We start from the raw sequence: 20,464 nt of genomic DNA on the forward strand, positions 1-20,464 counted from the left end.
CCCCTCCCCCGCACCCCCACCGCCCCGCCCCTCCCCTCAGCGCCCCTCCACCATCATGGCGGCGGCCTGAGGGGAGCGGCGGGAGGGGGGGCGCGGACCAATCCCACCCGGCACCGGGCGCGCTGTGCGCATGCTCCGTGCGCGCTACTCCCCCCCCACCCTCCCCGCCCCGGCGGCGCGGCGCATGCGCAGCAGCGCGGCTGTCAGTTCCGGCCGCAGGTCGGGAAGTGGGCCCGGGCCCGCCGCCGCCCCCCCTCAGCTCCGGTTCCCCTCCCCCCCCGCCTCCCGCCCGCCGCCGCCCCCGGCCATGGCCCGGGACTACGACCACCTCTTCAAGCTGCTCATCATCGGCGACAGCGGTGAGGGCTCGGCCGGGCCCGCGCCCGGGGTTGGGCCGCCCCTTGGGGCCTTGGGGGGGGGGCGCGGCAGGGCCGTGAGGGGCTGTGAGGCGGCCCCGGGGGGCTGCCGGGGGCGGGGATCGGCGCCGGGACCCCCCCGTGAGGGGACCGGGCTGAGGGGACCTGGAGCTGAGGCCTGAGGGGGGGGCGCGGCCCGGCTGGGCCTCGCCGGGGGGTGTGGTGAAGGGGGGGGGTGGGGTTAAAAAAAAGGGGGAAAAGGTAAAAACGGGGGGTGTGGGGAGAAGGGGCAGCGGGGGGGGGCTGCTAGGGGGTGTGGGGGGCGAGGATGGGGATCTCGGGAGGTGGCTGGCTGGGGGGGGGGGTGGCTGCGGGTCGGCCTCGTAGCGGCCGGGGGAGGCTGGGGGCAGGGGGCAGGGGGCGGCTGGGGACAGGGGGCTGGGGGCTGGGCGCCCCCACATCGGGTAGGGCTGGGGGCTGGGTGCCCTGCTCCCCAGACTGGGCAGTGCTGGGCTCCCCCAAATCCAGCAGAGCTGGGGGCTGGGTGCCCCCACAAAGGGCAGAGCTGGGGGCTGGGCACCCCCAAATCCAGCAGAGCTGTGAGCTGGGCTCCCTGCTCCCCACATCACCTCTTAACCCTGCCCCAGCCTGAAGTGTCCCCTCTGCAGGTTGTCATTTTTTTTTTTTTTTAATCCCCCCCAAGCTAGTGGCGGTGTGTGTTTTTAGTTGTGGTCTAGGTGTTTGCACCTAGGCCGGCTGTGGAGAAGGGGCAGGTACACAGCTTGCAAATAAATCTGGAATGCTCCTGCAGCACTTTCAGAAACTTCTGGAGGGCTGGCATGAGAACTCAGCCTGGGTCTGCAGCTTAGCCTGGGTACGTGAGAAGCGGGACGGGAACGATTCCTACCCCAGTCCAGCTCTGCCTTGGTAACGCTCCAGCAGCTTACAGTTAAATTTCCATAAACTGGAGTAGATGGCATCCACCCTCATCTTTTCGTAGAGGTGTGGTCCATGAGGCAGCAGGTCCCAGCATGCAGCGAGGCATGGCTCTTGGGTGAAAGTGGAATGCTGCTCGATCTTGGCAGTTGTCACCTCCAGGAGCTTTTGCTGTATGTGAAGGTATTCCGTTCTATACTGCTGTGTGTCAGCAAGAAGGAATGGGCTGCTTAAAAGACAAGTCTGAAAGGAAGAGAGAGAACGGGACGAGAGCTTCAGAGCAGCTTAAAACCCTAGGCACTTCTGGGAGCCTGCGGATTATTAAAACCAAATGCTGCGTTCTGAGCAAAGCAGTAGCTCTGTTGCTTGCTGATGAGTTTCAAAACTGTTCAGGCAAGATAAACAGGATGGTGAAAACTCTTAGGGAGACTTCTCCGTGTTTTGAACAATTAAATTAATTTTTTCAGCCGAGTTGTCTTGAGCAACATCCCCACGCTGTTATCCAGCGAGAGGAGGAAAGCATTGTGAGAACTGTCTGCGGTTCTCTGTTGTTGTAATTAAATCTCACTATTTAGTTGGGGGTATTGATTTTCTTTTTTGTTTTTTTGTTTTTGCTTACCCCACCAGGAAGGCTTTGTCCCTGCTTCCACAAAACAGCTTGCTTGTCTTGTTTATTGATGTTTAGAGAAGCCTTGCGATAGGAAGTGGACTGATAGGGGCTGGATGATTGTTTCATCTGCTTTCCCCGTATGCAAATACGTCCGAGGGCAGTAGGTTTGTGTGTTTTTAGAACAGGTCATCTCAAGAAGCTGCTGGTTATCTCCGCTGTGCGAAATGTTTAAAAATAATACAGATGATCTGTGCTTTGTACGTGCTGCTTCAATTTACTCCTGCTTTTTGAATTCCCCTCGCCGTTTGGCAAGATATGGGTTTAGAAACTGGAAGGGCACAGAAATTTGCTTTTAACTTTCATTTTGCCAAGTCAGTAGCCTTCCTCAGTCTGTTTCGGTTTGCTGCCTGGAATGAGCCGAGAGCCCTGCTAGCCTTCTCGCTTCAGATCTTCAAATAACTCTGTGTAGGAAGTGGAGTATGATGAAGAGTCTGGTTTCTCTCGACTTGCACAGTGAGGGTCAGAGGCAGCGTGTTCTCGGTGACACTGCCGCCAGCTGGAGCGTGTTCCAGGGTTCAGGGGCTCCTCCTGGCGAGCAGCCAGCCGGGTGCTGAGGCCAGGACGGTGCTGGTGTGGCGGTGGTCGGCCTGACGGAGCCGGGGTCCTGTGCAGCCCGGGCAGTTTTGCTCTGCAGGGCAGCCTGAGGCCGGCTGGCTTCTTAAGCAAGTGCTGTGGTCTGACAGGTCTGCGGGCTCCAGCATCTGCTTGCTTTCTGTTAAGCTGGGGGCCAAGGCTGTTTGATCAAAAAGCAGAGTACCTGCTGAAAACAGTTCCTTTGTTTCCTTATTTTTAGCTGACTGGCATTGTGCATGGGTTTGCCTCTTGCTAAACGAACAGCGCTTTGTCCAGTTTTGGGAACTGCTCTGCTGCCTTTTTTGAGCTCAGAGGTGTGTTCAGTATATGCACGCTGTAGCTTTGTGGTTTATTTCGTGGCTCTTTCTTTTCCCCTAATACTCAATGTGAAATGAGTCTGGCTTCTCTGAATGTTTGGTGACTTAACTCCTTGCAAGTGAGATGTGTTTTACGGGTATCATGCTGATTTTAGTGGGCGTTGGTTTATATTTTTGCTGGTAGCTGTCTTCAGATGCAGACGGCCAAGAACTATTGGAGGTCTATGTAGCCTTTACTTGTGCCTTTAAGCATTCTTCTGTTAAGAAGAATTTGTAAGTTATACATCACCAAAATAAAGAGCTTAAATAACTTCTACCTGCAAAGATTTAATAGATAATCACCCCGGTGAACTTGAATTTCCTCTTCGTGCTGTAGCAGGTCGTTTTTTTTTTTTTTTTGGAGGGGGATGAGGTGGAGAGGAGAGGAGGGGACAGCAACAACAGAGATGTGATATAGAGATAACAACTGAGGCATTCTGATCCCCCAGTTCCCTCGGTTGGGTGTGCAGGAACGAGCTTCCTATGGTTTGTGTTCCAAGACCTGTGAGAAGTGCTTCCACGCAAGAGGGTGTGGCCTGGGTGCAAACAATCGATTAAGGAAAGCATGGATGCAGTGCTCCTCAAAGCACTTACATAAATAAACGAATAAATTTGTTTCACGGAACGTTCTGGCAGAAGGTACAGCTTCAGCAAGGTGTGTGTCCTTCCTGTTAGGTGTAGAGCAAGCCGATTTTGGATGCTTGAGAACAAACAGCTCCTCTGTTTGGTTTAGGTTTCGGTTAAACTGTGGCCATGATAACGTAAGCTTTGTAAAACCAAACCCTAGTCTGATTGTCTAAGTAGTCCAAATTCCACTGCGGTGCAGCACGGCGCAGATGAATGGGAGGTAGGCAGTGGTGCAAGCTGATGTGCAAGTGGAATTCAACGGGAAAGCTGAGAGCAGTGCTCTGAGCACATCAGCAGGACGTACCCAGCTTTGCATTTAGTTCTTGCTGCCCCGAGACCTCTTAGAATGAGTCGCAGACTGCAGAAAATAGCTGGAGTTTGCTGAGGGCTTGAAAAGGAGGGGACAAAAAAAAAAAAAAAAGACGACAATCCTGTGTTGCTCCAGGAAGCATACCAAGTCCTGGAGTGACGGCAGTGTGCCACTGGGCACTTGATGAAATCTTCAGGAAGAGTACCGAGGTGACTGCTCGGGGTGGCTGGTACTGAGTTAGCAGCCAAGAAAGGTTCTGGTTAGAGTTACAGCATGCAGCGAGTGGCTAAGGTACTGCTGTGTTTCCTGATATCCACGATGACTGTACTCAGAGATGTCTTTATTTGTCATAGGTGTGGGCAAGAGCAGTTTGCTGTTGCGCTTTGCAGATAATACCTTCTCAGGTGAGTATTTTGTTTACTTCTCTAAGTGAAACGGTCAAGGTCTGCTCCACTGCTCCTGGTTGGCAAGGAGTTCTTGCACAGCACTTACAAACTGGTAGCAGTACTAGGAAGGTGTTTCTGACTCTGCTTCCCTCAGTACGAGCCCCTCGAAGCCATCCTGTTGGATCTTCACTTACAACTGAGAGTACCACAGCGTTTAAATACTGACGTGGTTCCAGAAATAGCTTAGGTTCTTTAGCTTATGCTGTGCTCTGTGCAGACTCCCCATTAGCCCTTTGGGATTTGGGCTGATTGAATATTGTAGCTAAATCACTTACATTTGTGACATAACTAATTTATTGGGAGGAAACTCGCAGAACAGACTGTATTCAAAATAGGCGATCGCATTAGCATTTGAGGCAAAGCTTTGTCACAGAGCTTTCACATGTGGAATACTTGCGTAGTTACCGTCCATGTCTTAAGATACTTGAGCGCTTACCCTTGACCACAAGTGCAGTAGAAGAATAATTTTATTTTTCAGCAGTGTTTTAACTTTTAAGGATGGCGTGGGAGATGGGACTTTATGGCTAGAAAAAAAAAAATCTATTTGCTGCAGATAAAATATGCAGATCAACATAACCCCAGAGGGCATTTTAAAAGATGAGCAGATGCGAGAAAGTTGTCCCACTGTCCAGCCTGAGAGCTACTGCCAAATGGGGTTTTGAGCCATGCAAAGTAAACAAGATGTAGGTTCTCACTTATCCACACTTTCCTTTCAGGCAGCTACATTACCACAATTGGAGTGGATTTTAAAATCCGGACGGTGGAGATCAATGGAGAGAAAGTGAAGCTACAGATCTGGGACACAGCTGGACAGGAGCGCTTCCGGACCATCACATCAACGTGAGGATAACTGGGCTTTGTGACGTATAGCTTTGTGAATGGATCTTGTAGTTTAGATATTTTAATGGCGCAGTTAATTAGCTAACGATAGCTGTGCTGTCTGTGTAGTGGGACTTCTCTCAGCTGACTGAGAACAGACAGGGGTGGTGTTACTGCCGTTAAGTTTGAAGCTGGGACTTCAGATCTCCTCAGTCTTCTGTGCATTTCCATGCTGGCTTTGTCTTATTACTCTGCTTCTAGTTTCCAAAATGGAGTTATTTCACTCTTTTGCATATACTAGAAAACTTATCTTGAGAACCTGCCCAGGAAGATCATCATCTGATCGGATGTACGGCAGGAGCGCAGGCACAAGCCCTTTGTCTGTGTTGTATAGCTAACGAGTAGCTCTAAGAAAAGGTCTAAGAATAGGGTAACCGCCGGTTAGTTTTCTTTTAGGACAGAGGTATTTAAAGGCCATCTTTGTGTTGAATTCTGGTGAAGCAGACACCCACACAAAGTTAACCTTTTCCTTGGTCCGAGTTCAGTTTCATGCTCATTGTCCTTTTGAACAGTGTGTGCGCAGCTTTTCCTGTTCCTGAAGAAACCACACCCAGAGCTACTGCGATGGGAACTAAGAATAAAACGTGCTTGTAAACCAAGTGCAGTAAATGCTGGAGTGCTCAACGTGGCACTAGGGGAGTAAGAAGAAATATACTAGGAAAATAGAGCTTTAATACACAAAGGAAATAAAAGAATAATAAAGAAAAGAGTTCGTGTAAGATCCAGGTGTTTCACTTGGTCTTTTATGACTGACTTCTCTTCTGGCTCCAGTTTGAGAGGAGAGTCATTTTCAGCTGATATATCGATTAAATTACTCAGACACGAAAACAGTGGGGCTGGTTGCATCCGTGTTGTGCCTGAACAGCCAGAAATGGCAGAATCGAACCTGTGCCCCGCCCCTTTCCTCTGCCCTTCGAGACGGATGTTACTGGATTACTTCCATTGTTTCCGAAGTGTTTGGCTTGAAAAAAGCTCCGTTGCCTCTCGTAGGGTTCCTGTGCGTGACATCACTTCTCGTTGGAGCGCGGCAGCCAGCTTCAGGCAGGAAGCGGCGAGGGGGAGGCAGCAGCGCAGCGCCGCAGCGTGTATCAGCTGTGCGGACGGGCGAGTCCGGGTGCCCCAATTAGTGCTGAGTCAGCAGCGGCCCTTCCTGTTTGCAGATTCCCTGACACAACTCGGAGCTGCGTTAATGAGCGTTGGTTCGTGGGGCTGAGGGGCTGATGCCAGCTAGTTTAAAAAGCCCTGGTATCTGCCGCTGTATGGGGAATACCAGGAAAAGAGGCTTCCTTTTGTGAGCAGGAATAGCTGCAGGTCAGACTTTGCGTGGTGTTTTACGGAATTTTTTTCTTCAATTACAGTAGCAAATGGAGAAGCTGAAGTGATTGGAGGCATTTGTGCCATGACCTGTTTGAACTCTGTTGTTCCTCTCTTTTGCGTGGCTTTCTAGCATAGCGAGTACAAACCTTGTGCTCTTGGGGAAGCGAAGGCCCCGATTTTCCTGCCTTAATACTGGGAAAGCAGCTACAGAATCTTGCATGGCTGGGGAAAAAAAAGAGTTGAATTTTGTGCAGCTTCGAGCAAAGAAGTGCCAGTGCCTGAGTGCGTTTGACCTGTTGAGGAAAACACCCTGTGAATGCTGATGGCGTTGGGGGCTTCCCCTGTTGCTAGGTGGGCTGGCTGTGCCTGTCCAGCATTCCCTGCTGCTTTTCCAAAGGCACCCTTGACCTGGACATACCACCTGTGAAAACAATAGGGAAACAAGGTTCTGGTTTTGGAAAGGGTTTTGTCTCCTGTTGTTTGGCAAAGGAATGCAGTAGCTGGTTCGCCTGGAACCAAGGAAGCCTCAAACTGAGGTACGGTGTTAGTATTTGTGAAAGGGCTCGGCTGACTGCATCGTGGGTGGAGTGGAGTGTGGGTGCACGGTCAGCAGAGGGATGTGGAGTCTTTGTTACAGTGACCATTTAGATTGAGGTTAAGAACATAAGAAGGTGTTACTGCAGTGATATTTTAGGGCAGGAAGTCCCTCCTCAGTTAAAGGTAGAGTTGAGATTCATGTTGAGCCAAGCCTGGCAAGCCAGCCTGAAATTGGAGCCCACCTGGAAATAATATAACAGGTTGGAAGTGCTGCAGCATAAACCTGGGATTGCAAAATGGCTGAGGTGGAAGGAAGTTAACAGTAAAACATTGGGAAACATTAAAAAGTTATACTGTTTTGATTGTACTTGACCGCAGGTACAGAACTGAAGAACAAAATAAAACTTAAGGAGAAGAAATCAGTTTGATCAGGAACATTCTACAGGAACTCAGGAATGTCAAACCAGATTAGATTTGTGGACTGAGGAGCATAAAAGCAGCTGTTTTTACTGTCCACTAGATGTGGAAATACTGGGATAACTGGTACCTAGTGGGAGGAGAGGCTAAGTCGTAGTAATTTGGTTGGCATGGAACATCATCCGAACTCCAATTTGATTTCAATTCACTGAAGAGGTAGCAAGCCAGAATTCAGCTGTGTTAACAGAAATACTTGAGCTGTATGAACAGGCAGTTCCTGTACTTGATTTGCTGGTGTATGTAAGGACTCCTCTATCCTGATTAAGGACTGTGGGTTTAGGGTTTAAGCTTTAGGTAATAGTTGTCAGATGTTAGCTCAGGATGAACAGTAAAAGCAGAGGAACTTCCTTCCATGCATTTATACGGAATGGCATGCTCAAGAGAGGGATGAGCATTCGGAGAGGATGGAATTGCTCTGTGTTGTAAACCAGATATGATGGTCAAAAGACTAGTCAAACAGACCTCTGGCTATACAACAGATGTCTTTTTTTCAGGTGCCTTGGAAGCACAAGTATGAAAATAGATTATTAGAATTCTTTGGAATCGGTTAGAATTCTAGAGGAATGAAAAACAAGGCAACGTGCTACAAACAAGTGAAGTATTAACAAAGATGCTAGATTAAACCAGTGGCCCATCTTTCAAGTTGGTCTGTCACCTTTTTTTTTTTTTTTTTTTCCCTGGAAAAAAGAACTTACGTTCCATACTGGACTGATGCCATCAATGGGACCCATCTTCTAGATCCTGCTTAGCTGTCTTCAGACTTGGTGATCTTCTTATTTTGGGAAGCATTTACTAGGGGAAATCTGAGAACTTTCTTACCGGTATCTTGTAGGAAATGCAACAGTGGAAGGCAAAATGTTCCCTTCTGCTCGGAAAGGTAGCCTTCAGAGATCAGGGGATGCGGGTGGCTGAAGGATGTGTTCTGTTTGGTTGGCTAGTTCTGAAGATTTTCTGTTTTAAGACTGCGGTATTAGTGGGTAACGTTTTCAAGGGAGTTTTTAATATTTCTTTAGGTAAAACAAGCCACTTGGCTACTTCTGTACTAATTTCAACTTAACTGATATCATTCTGAAGCCTTTCCCACACCAAAGCTAAAGTTAAAGCCTGGGTGACTTTTCCAACCATATGGAGGATCGTTGCCTGCTACCAAGCATCCAAAGGCATACGCGTGTGGAAATAGCTTAGATCTGGTTGTCTTTCATCTCAATGGGATACTTGGGCACTCTGAAGATGAGTAACTCTTCTGTAGCTTCTTGTTTGCTGTGGTTTTTTAACGTTTATCAGTGGGAGCAGTAGCAGGTACTGAGTGTTGAGGTTTGTAGGGTAGATGGCAGACCTCCCTGACAGAGGACAGCCAGCATCAGTTGTTTAGTCCTTGAATGGGAGGGCGAGTTTGAGAACTTCATTCCTCTTCTGCTCTGATTCCTATGGTATCCATCTTCCATGAAATGTGGATGGGAAGAAGCTAGAGCTTCTTTCTCTAGTGTCAAAGCCTCAGCTACCTCTTGGTTGCCAAAAGCATAAAACTTACACCTACCTCTCCTTGAATGCCACAAGCCCCATCTGTTCTCTGCTCGCCAAAGCCTACATTCCTATAAAAGCAACTCTGCACGGTATCAGTCTGAAATTTGAAGCGCTGATCAGGATAAACCAGATTTTGGTCTTTTAGTACTGTCCTGCGCTTGAGGTTGCAAAATCTTTGCTGTACTTGTTAAGGCTAAAATGTTATCTAGGACATAAGTCTGTACCTAACAAATGTGAGAAAACAGCACGGCTAGCTTTTTTTGTTCAAAGTGTGTTTTAGGAGGCTAAAGAGTTAGAGAATAAAAGGTAGTCGGTCTTATCTCTCAGGCTGCTAAAAGGTAATGTCAGCCAATGGAGAAAATGACATTTTAGTGGAGATGAGGGGTTGGCAACCTTTCTAGAATGGTGTGCCAGACAATTTTCCCTTCCAAAAATAGAAGCAGTGTGTGCTGGTAGGAGCTCGGCAGGAGTCAGGGGTTGCTGTCTTGCACAAAGGAAGATATTTCTGATGCGCTGGTTGGCAATATTACTGCTTTGTGGCAGGAGCTCCCAGCTCCCGCAGAGCTTTGAATGCCATAGCGGTGTGCGCTGCGTGCTCCAGCCCACAGTCCTTATCTCTAGGAGCAAATGGCAGCGTGTCGGGAGGGGGACCTGTATGTGCAGGGCGCGTTATCCTACTCCCCAACATCATTTGCTGTTGCTTAGAAGAAAACCGGGATGCGTGGGCAAGGTATGAGCTGCAGGATGCTCCAGTGGGCCCTCTGATGATGGGGATGGTTTTATGGGGAGCACGGCAGAGCGAAGCAGCTCTGCGTTGGTGTAACTGAACCAAGGCTTGTCTCCAAAGGATGAATCTTGTTGCAAATGTAATGCTCAGTGTTAGGGAGGAAGTGGTAGGTCAGCCTGAGGGTTGCTGAATTAAAGGACTGTTAAGTGATACAGGAGTGTCATAAAACAAGTATTCATCAAAAACTGCAGTATGTGCTGCTGTCAGGAGAAGATTTTGCAATGTATGGATTCAGGTTGCGGAATATTTTTTCCTTTAAAGGGTCTAAGTTGTAAAGTAAAATTGAGCTTGTAACTAGGTAAAGCACAAATGCAGTGCTGTAGCAAGTTTTAAAGTGTTAAAGGAGCTGATTGAGAAAGGATTAGAACATCTGACAGTGCCGGGTTTCTTACTGACTGAGAATAAAAAATAATTCTCACCTGAGTTAGTTCTTGCCAAGGCAAGTGGATGTACAAGCAAAAATTACTGGTAAAGCATAGCATGGAAGAAGTATTTGGCTATCTTCTGAAAGCACCCAGGTGAGCAAGTGAAGTGGGCTCTCCTGCTGCTGTAGAGTATGTGTTGTATCACAGAGAAGCATTGATCTGCAGTGACGATCACTACAAAGCCGTTGTGAGAGGAAAGGGCTAGGAGGAGATGCGTGCGCTCGCCAGAGACGGGCATGTATCACATCCGAGTCTTTCTTGATGGTTTGTAAAGGCAGCTGCCTTCTGTTAAAGGAGGGATGGTGACGCCAAAGGTGAGGAAGAGACAGCGACTTACTCAACTGCATCAATAGCAGAAGTGAGATGAGACTGAGGTCTTCTAAGAAGTAGCGCATTTGATTAGATTAAATGGTTTTGAATTTCCAACTTGTGTTCGCTGAGTTGGAATAAACTATCAGAGAACCAGGGTGGTCACAGCACGTGTCTAAAGGGCAGCCGAAGGGGGCTGCAAGAGGTACTCATGGTGTGGGATCTAGCTCCAGAAATCTGTCACAATTTAAGGGAAATTCCTCAGGTTTGGTATGCTGAATTCTTGCATTTGTGTTAATAACAGACCTTAATATTAATCATAAAATTATAGTGATCTTAATACTGATCATAAGAAAGAGGAGGTAGTGAACGGGGGGAAAAAAAATAAAGCTACTCAAAGTACAAGAACTGGCTGCTGGTGAAGGCCTTGCTGTCAGCTGTTTATATTATTATTTTTTTTTGGGTCAAAGCTGCCTAATTTGCAGCAGAGAAAATACCTGGTAGCCCTGTGAATGTGGCTGAAAACTGAGGAGGTGGAGCTTGCTATATTTATGTAGCATTCTTGTTGTGCCCATACTGCCTGCCTTCAGTAGCTTCGTGCATGTGATGATGTTGGAATTTGAATTCAGCTTTTTTCTTGAATATCAGATTAGTTTATCTCTTAAAGGTGGTGATTGTCCAAGACTAATGGGAATAAACTGAAGCAAAGCTTATTTTTAATGGCTAAAGGTAGCAGAACGCACTGAGTGTGCATATGGAGTAGATCTGTTGAGTAGGAAGGTGTGATCAGAGCGCAGTCGTTCAACAGGACAGAAATTTTTGTGAGCTCTAGAGAACTGTGACTGAGGGTTGAGTATATTTGGAGATCTGCTGTGAAATTTTAGTCTGTAAGTAAACTTCCATAGATAAGGGAACTGCTGCAAAGACTCGATGTGGCTTGTGCAGTGGTAAGGTCCACAACACAGCGGTGCTGAGGGCTTTTTCGGGGCACCACCACCTTGTGCTCACGTTGCTGGAAGACGTTACTCATCTTTGAGGGTTTTGGCAGCCTGAACAAGGAAGACAGCAACAGTCTTTGGACTTGGAAACCTCCTTGCATGGGTTAAGTGAGCAGGGAACTCTGTAGGTGTAGAGGAGCAGCTTGTGACCTAAATGCTAGAGAAGAATTAAATGACTCCCATTGGAAAGAAAATGGGGGCACCTGATTGCCTTAACTTGGGGATCGCTGTGAATCTTGTGGAAGCTGAGTGCAAGAGAAAGAGCTGGGAAAGTGAGGCATAACTTGAGTTAACATTTGTTGTCTTGTCCTGCTCCGTAGGTATTACAGAGGAACGCATGGGGTCATTGTTGTCTATGATGTAACCAGTGCAGAATCTTTTGTGAATGTAAAACGGTGGTTGCATGAAATTAATCAAAATTGTGATGATGTCTGCCGGATACTAGGTAAGTTATTGACCAGAGCTTTAGAGCATCTTATTTAGCAGGCTGACTTACTGAAGTACTGTACTGACTTTTTTCTTCCCTTTTCTAGTGGGGAATAAAAATGATGACCCGGAACGAAAAGTGGTAGAAACAGAAGATGCCTATAAATTTGCTGGGCAGATGGAGATCCAATTGTTTGAGACCAGCGCCAAAGAAAATATTAATGTGGAAGAGGTAATATAATATGCAGAACAGAGTATGTATAGAACTATTTGGAGATAATGGTTTGAGGAAAAAATAAGAATTACATTATTCTTGCTGAGGAAGAAGGATACTTCATTGCAGATTGCATGTGAGAAGGTAAAATGACAAGAGGCTTCCAACCACCTTTGGTTGTGGTGAAGTGAGATAAAGGAGGCCTCATTGCATTTCCCTAGCTTTTCAGGGCTAACCCATCAGGCATGTTCTCAGGAAAGGCTCCTCGCTGAGCAGGATGCTCGTAGGAGGTAGAACTGCTCAGTCTTCACTACAGGCCTCAGCTGCCAAACTGACCTCTTTGGGAAAGGGGATTAAGGCATCACTGATTTAGCTTGGAAGCATCTTTGGAGGATGCCAGGTTTGAACTTGGCCCATAGTGGGTTGGGGAAGTGTACTGAACTGTTACTGAAATATCAAGAAGAGTGGATGCTGTTCTTTTAAAGCAGCTCCCTAATGGCTAGCCGTAGTTCTTTGGGTGGTCTGATCTCGCTTGTTTCTCTTGCAGATGTTTAATTGCATTACAGAGCTAGTTCTGCGAGCAAAGAAAGAAAACTTAGCAAAGCAGCAACAGCAGCAACAGAATGATGTGGTGAAGCTAACGAAGAACAGTAAAAGGAAGAAGCGGTGCTGCTAATGCCCTTTCCCTGCTGCAGAGACTCTGCTCTGACAGATCAGCCCCTCCAGCTAGACTCGGGCAATTCCACTGGGGCAGGCTTTGGGAGGACTTTCTCAGTTTTGTGCCGTTATTTAAAGATTATTTTCTCTCCATGTTTTCTATCAAGAGGCGCTGGCACCTTACCACTTCAGTGCCAAGAAGGTATCGGATGGAATCTTGCCCCCCTCTCCTCCCCTGCTCATTCCAGTGCGCCTTGTAGACAAGAAAGGACGTTGCCTACCAAGTGGACTAATTAACCCAAGAGTTTGTATATAATGTATATTGCTTTAACCAGCCTCGCCTCCCTGTTGTCGCTTTGGCTTATGCCTTCTTAATGTCAACCAATCATGGACTGCAGAGTTCACCTTTTTAAAGAAGTAGTACAAAGTTCTTAATTCGAGTCGGCCCCAGGCTGGCAGGAACTGCTTCCAGGGGCCTCTGGCTTCATTTCTGTTGGGCTCCAGGCTGGCAACTGGTGCCCCTGGGGCCTGTGGCTTCACTTTGAGTTCCAGGCTTTTACTGGGGCTCAGGCTTTGTTACTCTAGGTACCAGGATCGCAGGTGTTGCTGCTGGAGCCTGGGGTTTCACTTCACCAGCCCCTGGGCCGGCAGCTGGTGCTGCTGCTGGGGCCTTGAATTTCAGTTTGCCATGGTCCAGGTTTGTGGCTGCATCCTTGGGTTTCACCTTTTTGTGCTGCAGCCCAGCCGTACCTGTGCTCTCCTTCAGTTTGTATCAAGATACTGAAAAACAAACCAACCTGCAGAAGTGGGATTTATTTGGATAAAACTTTTTTTTTAAGGCAAAATTAAACTCCTTTGACCTCTGCTTTTGGTTCTGCCACAGTCCTAAGTGAGGGTCCATTTCATTTGAGAACAAAAACCTTGTGATTCTGCCAAAAAACACAATACCCCTTCTCCTCATTGCCCTGTCAACGAACGAGATCTGAACTTGAATGTGAATTTTGGTGGCAAAGCTGTTTTTGAGAAAAGGTATGAAAATAAATCCAGCTGTTCTAGATTGGTGTCTGAATATGGAAACTGCTGCAGGATCATTCCCAGGATTCTTCTAGTAGAAAGGAGGACCGCTGTTTAATGTGAGGAAATGGAAAGCTTGCTTGCTTGGGTTATGCGGTGGTGGAGAATCACCCCTGGAAACAAACTGGTCTTGCTGTGCTCAGTAATGTTTTCCTGGTCCTTGTTGGCTTCTCTGGGAAAACGAGGGCTCAGTTCATCGGCTTGGATAGGTATAGGTAAAGGTGGAGAGAGTATGTGTGTGTAACGAAGATATCAAATGTCTGGGCTGAATGTACATGCTCAGCACCTGAATAATTGCCGAAATAATAATTAAACAAAATCTTTAAAATGACTAAAAGGCATGGAGGATATGACTTCCTTTGAAGATGGACGTACTCAATTTGTCAGTGTGAGGCCCTATGGAATTGCTGGCCTTGGTTTGGTAGGATGTGATTCACCAATGCCCATGAGCCCTCCTCTCTCCCTTCCTCCGCCTTGCCCCAGGAGAGGCTAAAATTTAGTCACTTATTTTGCCTACATTCTTTTTTAGCTTTTACGGGTTGTGGTAAGAGTCCTAATCATACAATCACATCACAATCAATCACTTTAAGGACCTTTTTTTTAAAAAAAAATGAAAATGATGAATGTGTAACACGTTTTTAATCAGTTCAGGTGCTGGGAGTACATTTCCAGCTGCCTTCACCCATCTGTTTCCTTCACATATCTTTCATTGGTAACCCAAGAATAAGATTGAGCTGGGATGCTAGCGTGAGCTCTGGTATTTGTAAGACTTGAGCGGCTATGGAAAGTGGCAGCTTAAGTTGCACCAGGTGTCCATCCTGTCTGCTTTCTGATGTTGAATGTGGTGTATGCACAGGGAAGGAGCTCTGTCAGTCCTCAAAGCCTTCCTGTTGAAATGGAGCTGTCCTGTGACAGTTACCACTTCCAGATTAAAGGGCCCAACTGCATTACTTTGGGACCCTTGTGGTAGCGAGTCTGCAGGTCTAGGAGGGAGCAACTTCGTACAGGCAGAAAAAGTACAGAAAATGTCTGAATTTACTGGAATTGATGCAATAAAATGAGGAAATGGTGCACCCAAGCCTGGAGTGTTCTCTTATGTGGAAAGATTGGTCCTCTTTGAGTCCAGGTCTTTGTGGCCACAATTTGAACTCTGCCAAGCCAGGTGTCCAGCCTCCTGGCTTGAAGTGGGATTTTTTTTTCTAATGCTGGCTGTAGAGGAGCAGTTATATCTGCTCTTGCCACTGACTATTCAATTGGAAGGGGTGGGGACTGCATCTCTAGTGGTGTGCTGATGTGAAGTTTCCTAAATGTCGAGCAATGGAATGTCTAACTGGTTTGCTAGGATTATTTCTGTAATGAAAGTTTCTAATTATGCTTTTTAAATAATTTTAAAAAACTAAAAATAAAGGTTACAAGCTGCCAAATCTTTTTCGAGGCTCTGTTTCCTCTGCAGTCCAGCATCTGGAGGTGGAGGGTGGAAAGCCAGGGATGAGCCTTCTGCTGTACGTGGAGGGTTTTTCTTTCTGGCAGGGGGTATTGGCAAAACAAAAATTCATGCTTTCAAATCCTTGGTTGCTATTGTAGTTTTAAATGTGAATCAAAGTGTAGATTGGAACTGTTACCCTTATTTCTGTGTGAGAGGTGCTAAATGATTTTGCTAGAATCTTTGTTCTACAGAAAGTGTTGAGAGAGCTTGAAAGCATTTCATCCAAGGCAGCAGGGGTCAGACCCCATGTGTAAAAAGCATCTGGAGTCTCTCCTTGCTTTCACAGGGGTTTCTGAACATTCGTGTTTCTGTACAGGAGCTATGCAACTATCACCATGTGCTTGCTGCCAGTTTATCGCTCCCTGCGCTTGGCACAGAAGCAGGCTACTGAAGGCAGGTCCTTGCTTCTTGAGAAGCGTGATGAAAATTTGCTGTGAAAAGATGCCTCTTCTGCCTGCGCTGTCCTGCTGCGACCGTGCAGACAGGGGAATCCTCAGAACACAGATGGTCAAACCCCAACTGGGGCAAGCTGGGTGCATTTCATTGTCGCTTGTGTTTTGTCTGAACCCGTTAAGTTTGAATATCCCTCCAGATAAAGGCCAGTGATACAAATGGCTGGATGGTGGTGAAGACTTTGAGCTTGCCTTTCTATTTTCCTGTGCAGCAGCAGATGTGCTTCAAATGTTCTTTCTCCAGGACCGTTCTCTTCTGAACGTGTGCACGTTCTTTATGTGGGTGAATTTCTTTGGGTGATGAGGTACTAAGGCTGCTGCTAGGTGTTAAGATGATGGTTCAAGAAGTGACTTTGTTCTGCAGCTAGGTAGGATAAGCAGTGACTTGAGCTGAGACGGTATCGTATAAATGATCTGTTTTATTCTGAAGAGAACTATTTACAAAAGAAGTAGAGCATTGTTTTTACTAAAAATATGCCTTTATAGATTTTTATAATATGTATCTTATAAAAACCATACATTTATTTACATTACTGCTACATACAAAAATTACAGCACTGTGGTTTATGTACATATCTATAGATACATTCTTTCTGCTTGTCCCTGCTGTGTGCTTTTTCCCTTTCAATCAAGGGAATTGTTCCTGCAGCACCCAGACGCTTCCTTTCTTGGCTTTTGGTTAAAACAATCTTGCTTTTTATAGCCGAGTGGGGAGTAGAGAGTTTGCCTGCTGCAGAGGCATATCTGGAATTTACCATCCTAAGTAGGACAAGTGCATACAGCTATAAAGTCCTTGTGCATGCAGCACTGCCTGTAACCTCACTTCTCACTGCTCTGTGCAAAATTATTCTGTTGTCGTTAATTGATCTAGCATCCATCTTGATGGCAAGTTGCTGATCTAAGTTTATATTAAGATAAAGTGCTAGTGACTTGCCTTTCATTTGCATGTACATGTTTCTTGTTTACCATTGCTTCCCTTGCAGTTTGCTAAAGGGAGATTCATCCCCTTTCCCTTATGCTAGCATAGTCAATGCTTGCCCAGCCACCTGTTACTTAACTGTGGGAAAGTTCTTTGTAACCCTAATCTTAGCAGGCATCTTCTCTCTGTGCAACAGGGACTGTGCAGCACGACTGGTTTATTAACCATTATCTCAAAAGTAAGGGTGAGTGCTGTGTTTGGAGCTGCTGATCCCACTCTTAAAATCTACTTCGGGATCCTGAGTACCTGCTGGATTAATGCGCTCCCTCCATCTCATTCACTGGAGCTGATGTTTCCTTTTTGTCATGTGTCTTAGAAGTATCAAGTATCACAAGTGGAGTGAGTGACTCCTAACCCAACACTGCAAGGACAATTCCAGGTTTCTGGCCATTACAGAATGGGGGTGAGTGTTTTAACAACAGTTCAAGGTGAAATAGACGGGACCTTGTTAAAACATGACATGACAAATGAGAACACGAAGGACTGCACTGATGAAGTTTTTAAAAAACAAAACAAAACCTAGCTGCTATGTTAAGGCAGTTTCTGTTCCTATTGAGTAGCAGCTCAGCACAAGGAGGTCTCCTTTGGTCTGTTGTCCAGTTCATTAAAACCCAATTTTCTTGTATTTCTGGGTTTAGTAGTGCAACTAAGTCTTTCGGATTAAGGGGTTAGTTTTAAGAAAGCACATCCAACTGGCACGTTGGAACATTCTGACTTTCTTCTTGCAATCTCTTCCATCACTGTTATTAAATAAATAAAATTTCAATGGGATTAAATAGGTTCCTCCTTAAATGAAGAGATGTGCTGTGCATTTCAATTGCCTACTCCTGCAACCGAATGAGTCACTTTCCTCTCAACAAACATGTAGCAGAAGGCACCTTTCTTCATCTCATTACTGCATCTTCATTGGATAACTTAAGGCCCTTGCCTTAGGATTGCATACATACACACAGACAGACGTCCTCACAAGGACAGAGTCCCACACAGCTGCTGGGTTTGTGGTTTGAAGAGCTGTTGGGGCCCAGGAGATGACAGCTGACAGCAGAATAAAAGAGCTGTGAAGACCAAGATGTTCACATGGCTCTCCCAAAAATACGCAGTGTCATTTCCACAGAAACACTGGATGACAACTGTTCACAGGTATCGCTGGCATCCATCAGTCCACGCCTAATTCTGCAGGTATCAGTTTGTCAATGCCAATGAGCATAACTGAGTCCTGACAGCAGGAGATGCTGAGCACATGCCTCGTGTCTCTGCCCTGTTAAGAGTCACAGCCTAGGTACGATGGGACGATGAGGGTTCGCCATCCTGAGAGCACGCTTGGCACTGCGCTAAGCCCCTTTCCTTCACTTGCACAAGTGGATACAAGCAGGCACTCAGTGGAAGAGAGACAAAAGATTTCATTTTCTTTCCTGCTAGTGAGGCTACAGACTCTCTAAGCATCAGACAACGTTGGTGGTGCTTTACCTAAGAATTTCCTGGAGTAGGTTCTAGAATCCAGGCTTCATTGCTTTCAGGTAAATGTGTTTTACCACTCAGGTTTTTATCATCATTCTCAATCCCAAAGAGTACTCTGCTCCTTGCAGAATGGCCCAGTGGCAGCTTCATACTAATAAGGAAAAATGGGAACGCACAAATCTTTGTAGGCAGAAAGGATATTTGTACTGAGGTATTATGTATGCCCTATGCACTAGGTAAGTTAAATAGTTTCAAAAACAACCCACCAAGCTCTTACCTGCTTCTTAGAAGGAGGTGTTCAATACCTAATTCTAGCAGAAAGCCTGTGACGGTAAATACTGAGCAGAGATGAGCAGCTTCCTGTAGGATGGTGTTTTAGCACCTAAGTTGCTGAGCAGGGCAGAGCTGAATGTGTACGTCGTTCCACCTCCTGTGGGACAGCGTAGGGGGCAGCCTCCTCAAAGCAACGGGGAAACAAATCGGGGGCTGTGGGTATTGTGAGCTGGGAGAACGTGTGAAAATTGCATAACAGCAGCAGGACATCTCTGAACGTGGCCTGGTGTAACTCACTGTTTTATGAAGGTAGACTGTGTTAAAGGGAAGAGCTGTAAGGTGCCCGTCCAGTGCGTAGGGAAACGTATTGCAGGATTTCCAGCACCACTGTGTGCATACACCAAATAAGCTTTTTTTTTTCCTTCTCACTGATCAAGTCTTGGTTACAGCAAAGCAGGCTCTGATCATCTTCAGTTAAAAGGAGATTTGGCAACCTGCTTGCCGAAGGGTTGAGTAGTAAACGACCCACAGGAAGAACAAATGCTGTCCATTTACATCAGGCCATAGCTAATAGTACCGTGTGGGGGCAAAGAGCAAGCTACAGGATCTCCAGAGCTTTGTAGGTGCCCTAATTGCCTGTGGTTTAGTGAAGGTAGGTGTGTGCATGATTTCTAAGGATCATGTCTGCCAACCCAGCATTGGTAGGTCATAGATTTCATTACGGGTAGGCTCTCGATGAGTTCTTTTTTGGGGGGTGGGGTGGCTATCCAGTTAAAATAACAGGTTTCTTAGTTTGGGAGGGGTACATGGCTTTGGGGAAAGGCGTGTGACTTGAAGTTCCACAGCTACCTTTGCCATCAGTGGGACAGCAGGTGCCCCAGAACTGAACATCCACAATATTACTCAGCTTGTAGTCTGTTGTAGATGGTCAATCTTCTGGGGAGAAATCCTTAATATTTTTGTGCAACTGCAGACTCTGCAACTCTTCTCTCTGTAACAGGAGGGAGCTGTAGAAGACGGTAACATCAGCAAGCTTACAACTGCCCTGATCTGCAAGGAGCCTGGCTTCCCAGTGAGGGGTGAGGAGCTACGTAGAGCCACAGTGGGGGGACAGTGCACAGGCAGGATGTGCAGTGAGGGTTCGTCTTCTGCTGTAGGGAAAGCTTCACTTGTCAAAATATGGCAATGCTGGGGCTGGAGCAACTCCAGTCTCAGCAGGATGGATGGAAGGATATCACAGCTGCCAGGCCTGGAGGGCGGTATAACGAACTCCTCTCTCCTCTTGCGTTCAGCTCTCTTCTCCCCCCTGCACTCACTGTGATGGCAGTTCCCACTCTCCTGCTCTGCTTTGTCTTGGGGCTGCTTATTTCCTTCTCCAGCATGAGAATGCTTTTAAGACAATCGGATTATTCTTCACAGCAGAAACTAAACTGTCTCAAAGCGCCTAAAATATACCCTGAAGTTCACCACTTCGCTTAAAGAATAAGAAAAGTTGCTTTCAATTAGTAGCACATTGTCAATTTGCAAATCTCCAATTCATGTAAACATTTGGTTCAGACCAGGTGCGGTGTTAATAGTGCAGAGTCTCAAGGGTTAACTCCTTTGCCCCCTTTTTTTTCCTAGTGGATCAGTTGGGTCCATCAGCAAATGGGGCAGCTGCCCCCCTCCCCATCTTGAAGCAGGAATTGGTGGAGAGGTTTCTCTTTTTCAAATTAATTTTTCTTGAAAAAAGAAAAAAGACGGTTCCCTTCTGCCCCGACGGGCTCGTCCCCCTGCGGCTCCGGCCTGAACACGGGGGAGGGTCTGGCACTCCGCTTCGCGCCGTAGCCACTGGAGAAGGAATAAGCAAGCTGGCTCCATTCCTTCGGGTGTTTGTCCATCAGCTGCTGGTCAATGACCCTGTGCATGTCATCCTGTG

General features: G+C 46.8%; 2 protein-coding genes across 4 annotated transcripts in view; one reads left to right on the forward strand and one right to left on the reverse strand.

Annotated features, from left to right (window-relative positions):
• Positions 1-174: 174 nt before the first annotated feature.
• RAB35 (RAB35, member RAS oncogene family) lies at positions 175-15,322 on the forward strand. Its single transcript, XM_083803800.1, has 6 exons — positions 175-359; positions 4,182-4,232; positions 4,991-5,114; positions 11,848-11,972; positions 12,061-12,185; positions 12,715-15,322. The coding sequence occupies exons 1-6, from the start codon at positions 185-187 to the stop codon at positions 12,841-12,843; spliced, it is 729 nt and encodes a 242-aa protein (XP_083659926.1). The 5' UTR covers positions 175-184; the 3' UTR covers positions 12,844-15,322.
• Positions 14,557-20,464, reverse strand: part of BICDL1 (BICD family like cargo adaptor 1) — a 54,307-nt gene continuing 48,399 nt past the window's right edge. The window contains exons 10-11 of one of the 3 annotated variants that reach the window (XR_014573541.1): positions 18,551-20,459; positions 14,557-18,424 (exon numbers count right to left, since the gene is read on the reverse strand). Coding sequence is in view for 1 of the 3 variants with exons in the window: in XM_083803793.1 (XP_083659919.1) it covers positions 20,259-20,459 (201 nt within the window). In the remaining 2 variants the exon portion in view is untranslated. Of the gene's footprint in view, positions 20,460-20,464 lie in introns of all 3 variants that reach the window. The other 2 variants (XM_083803793.1, XR_014573542.1) reach the window with 2 other exon arrangements.

The sequence above is a fragment of the Anser anser genome (genome assembly GCF_964211835.1).
Source record: "Anser anser genome assembly, chromosome: 18".
In the NCBI taxonomy this organism is placed as follows: Eukaryota; Metazoa; Chordata; class Aves; order Anseriformes; family Anatidae; genus Anser; species Anser anser.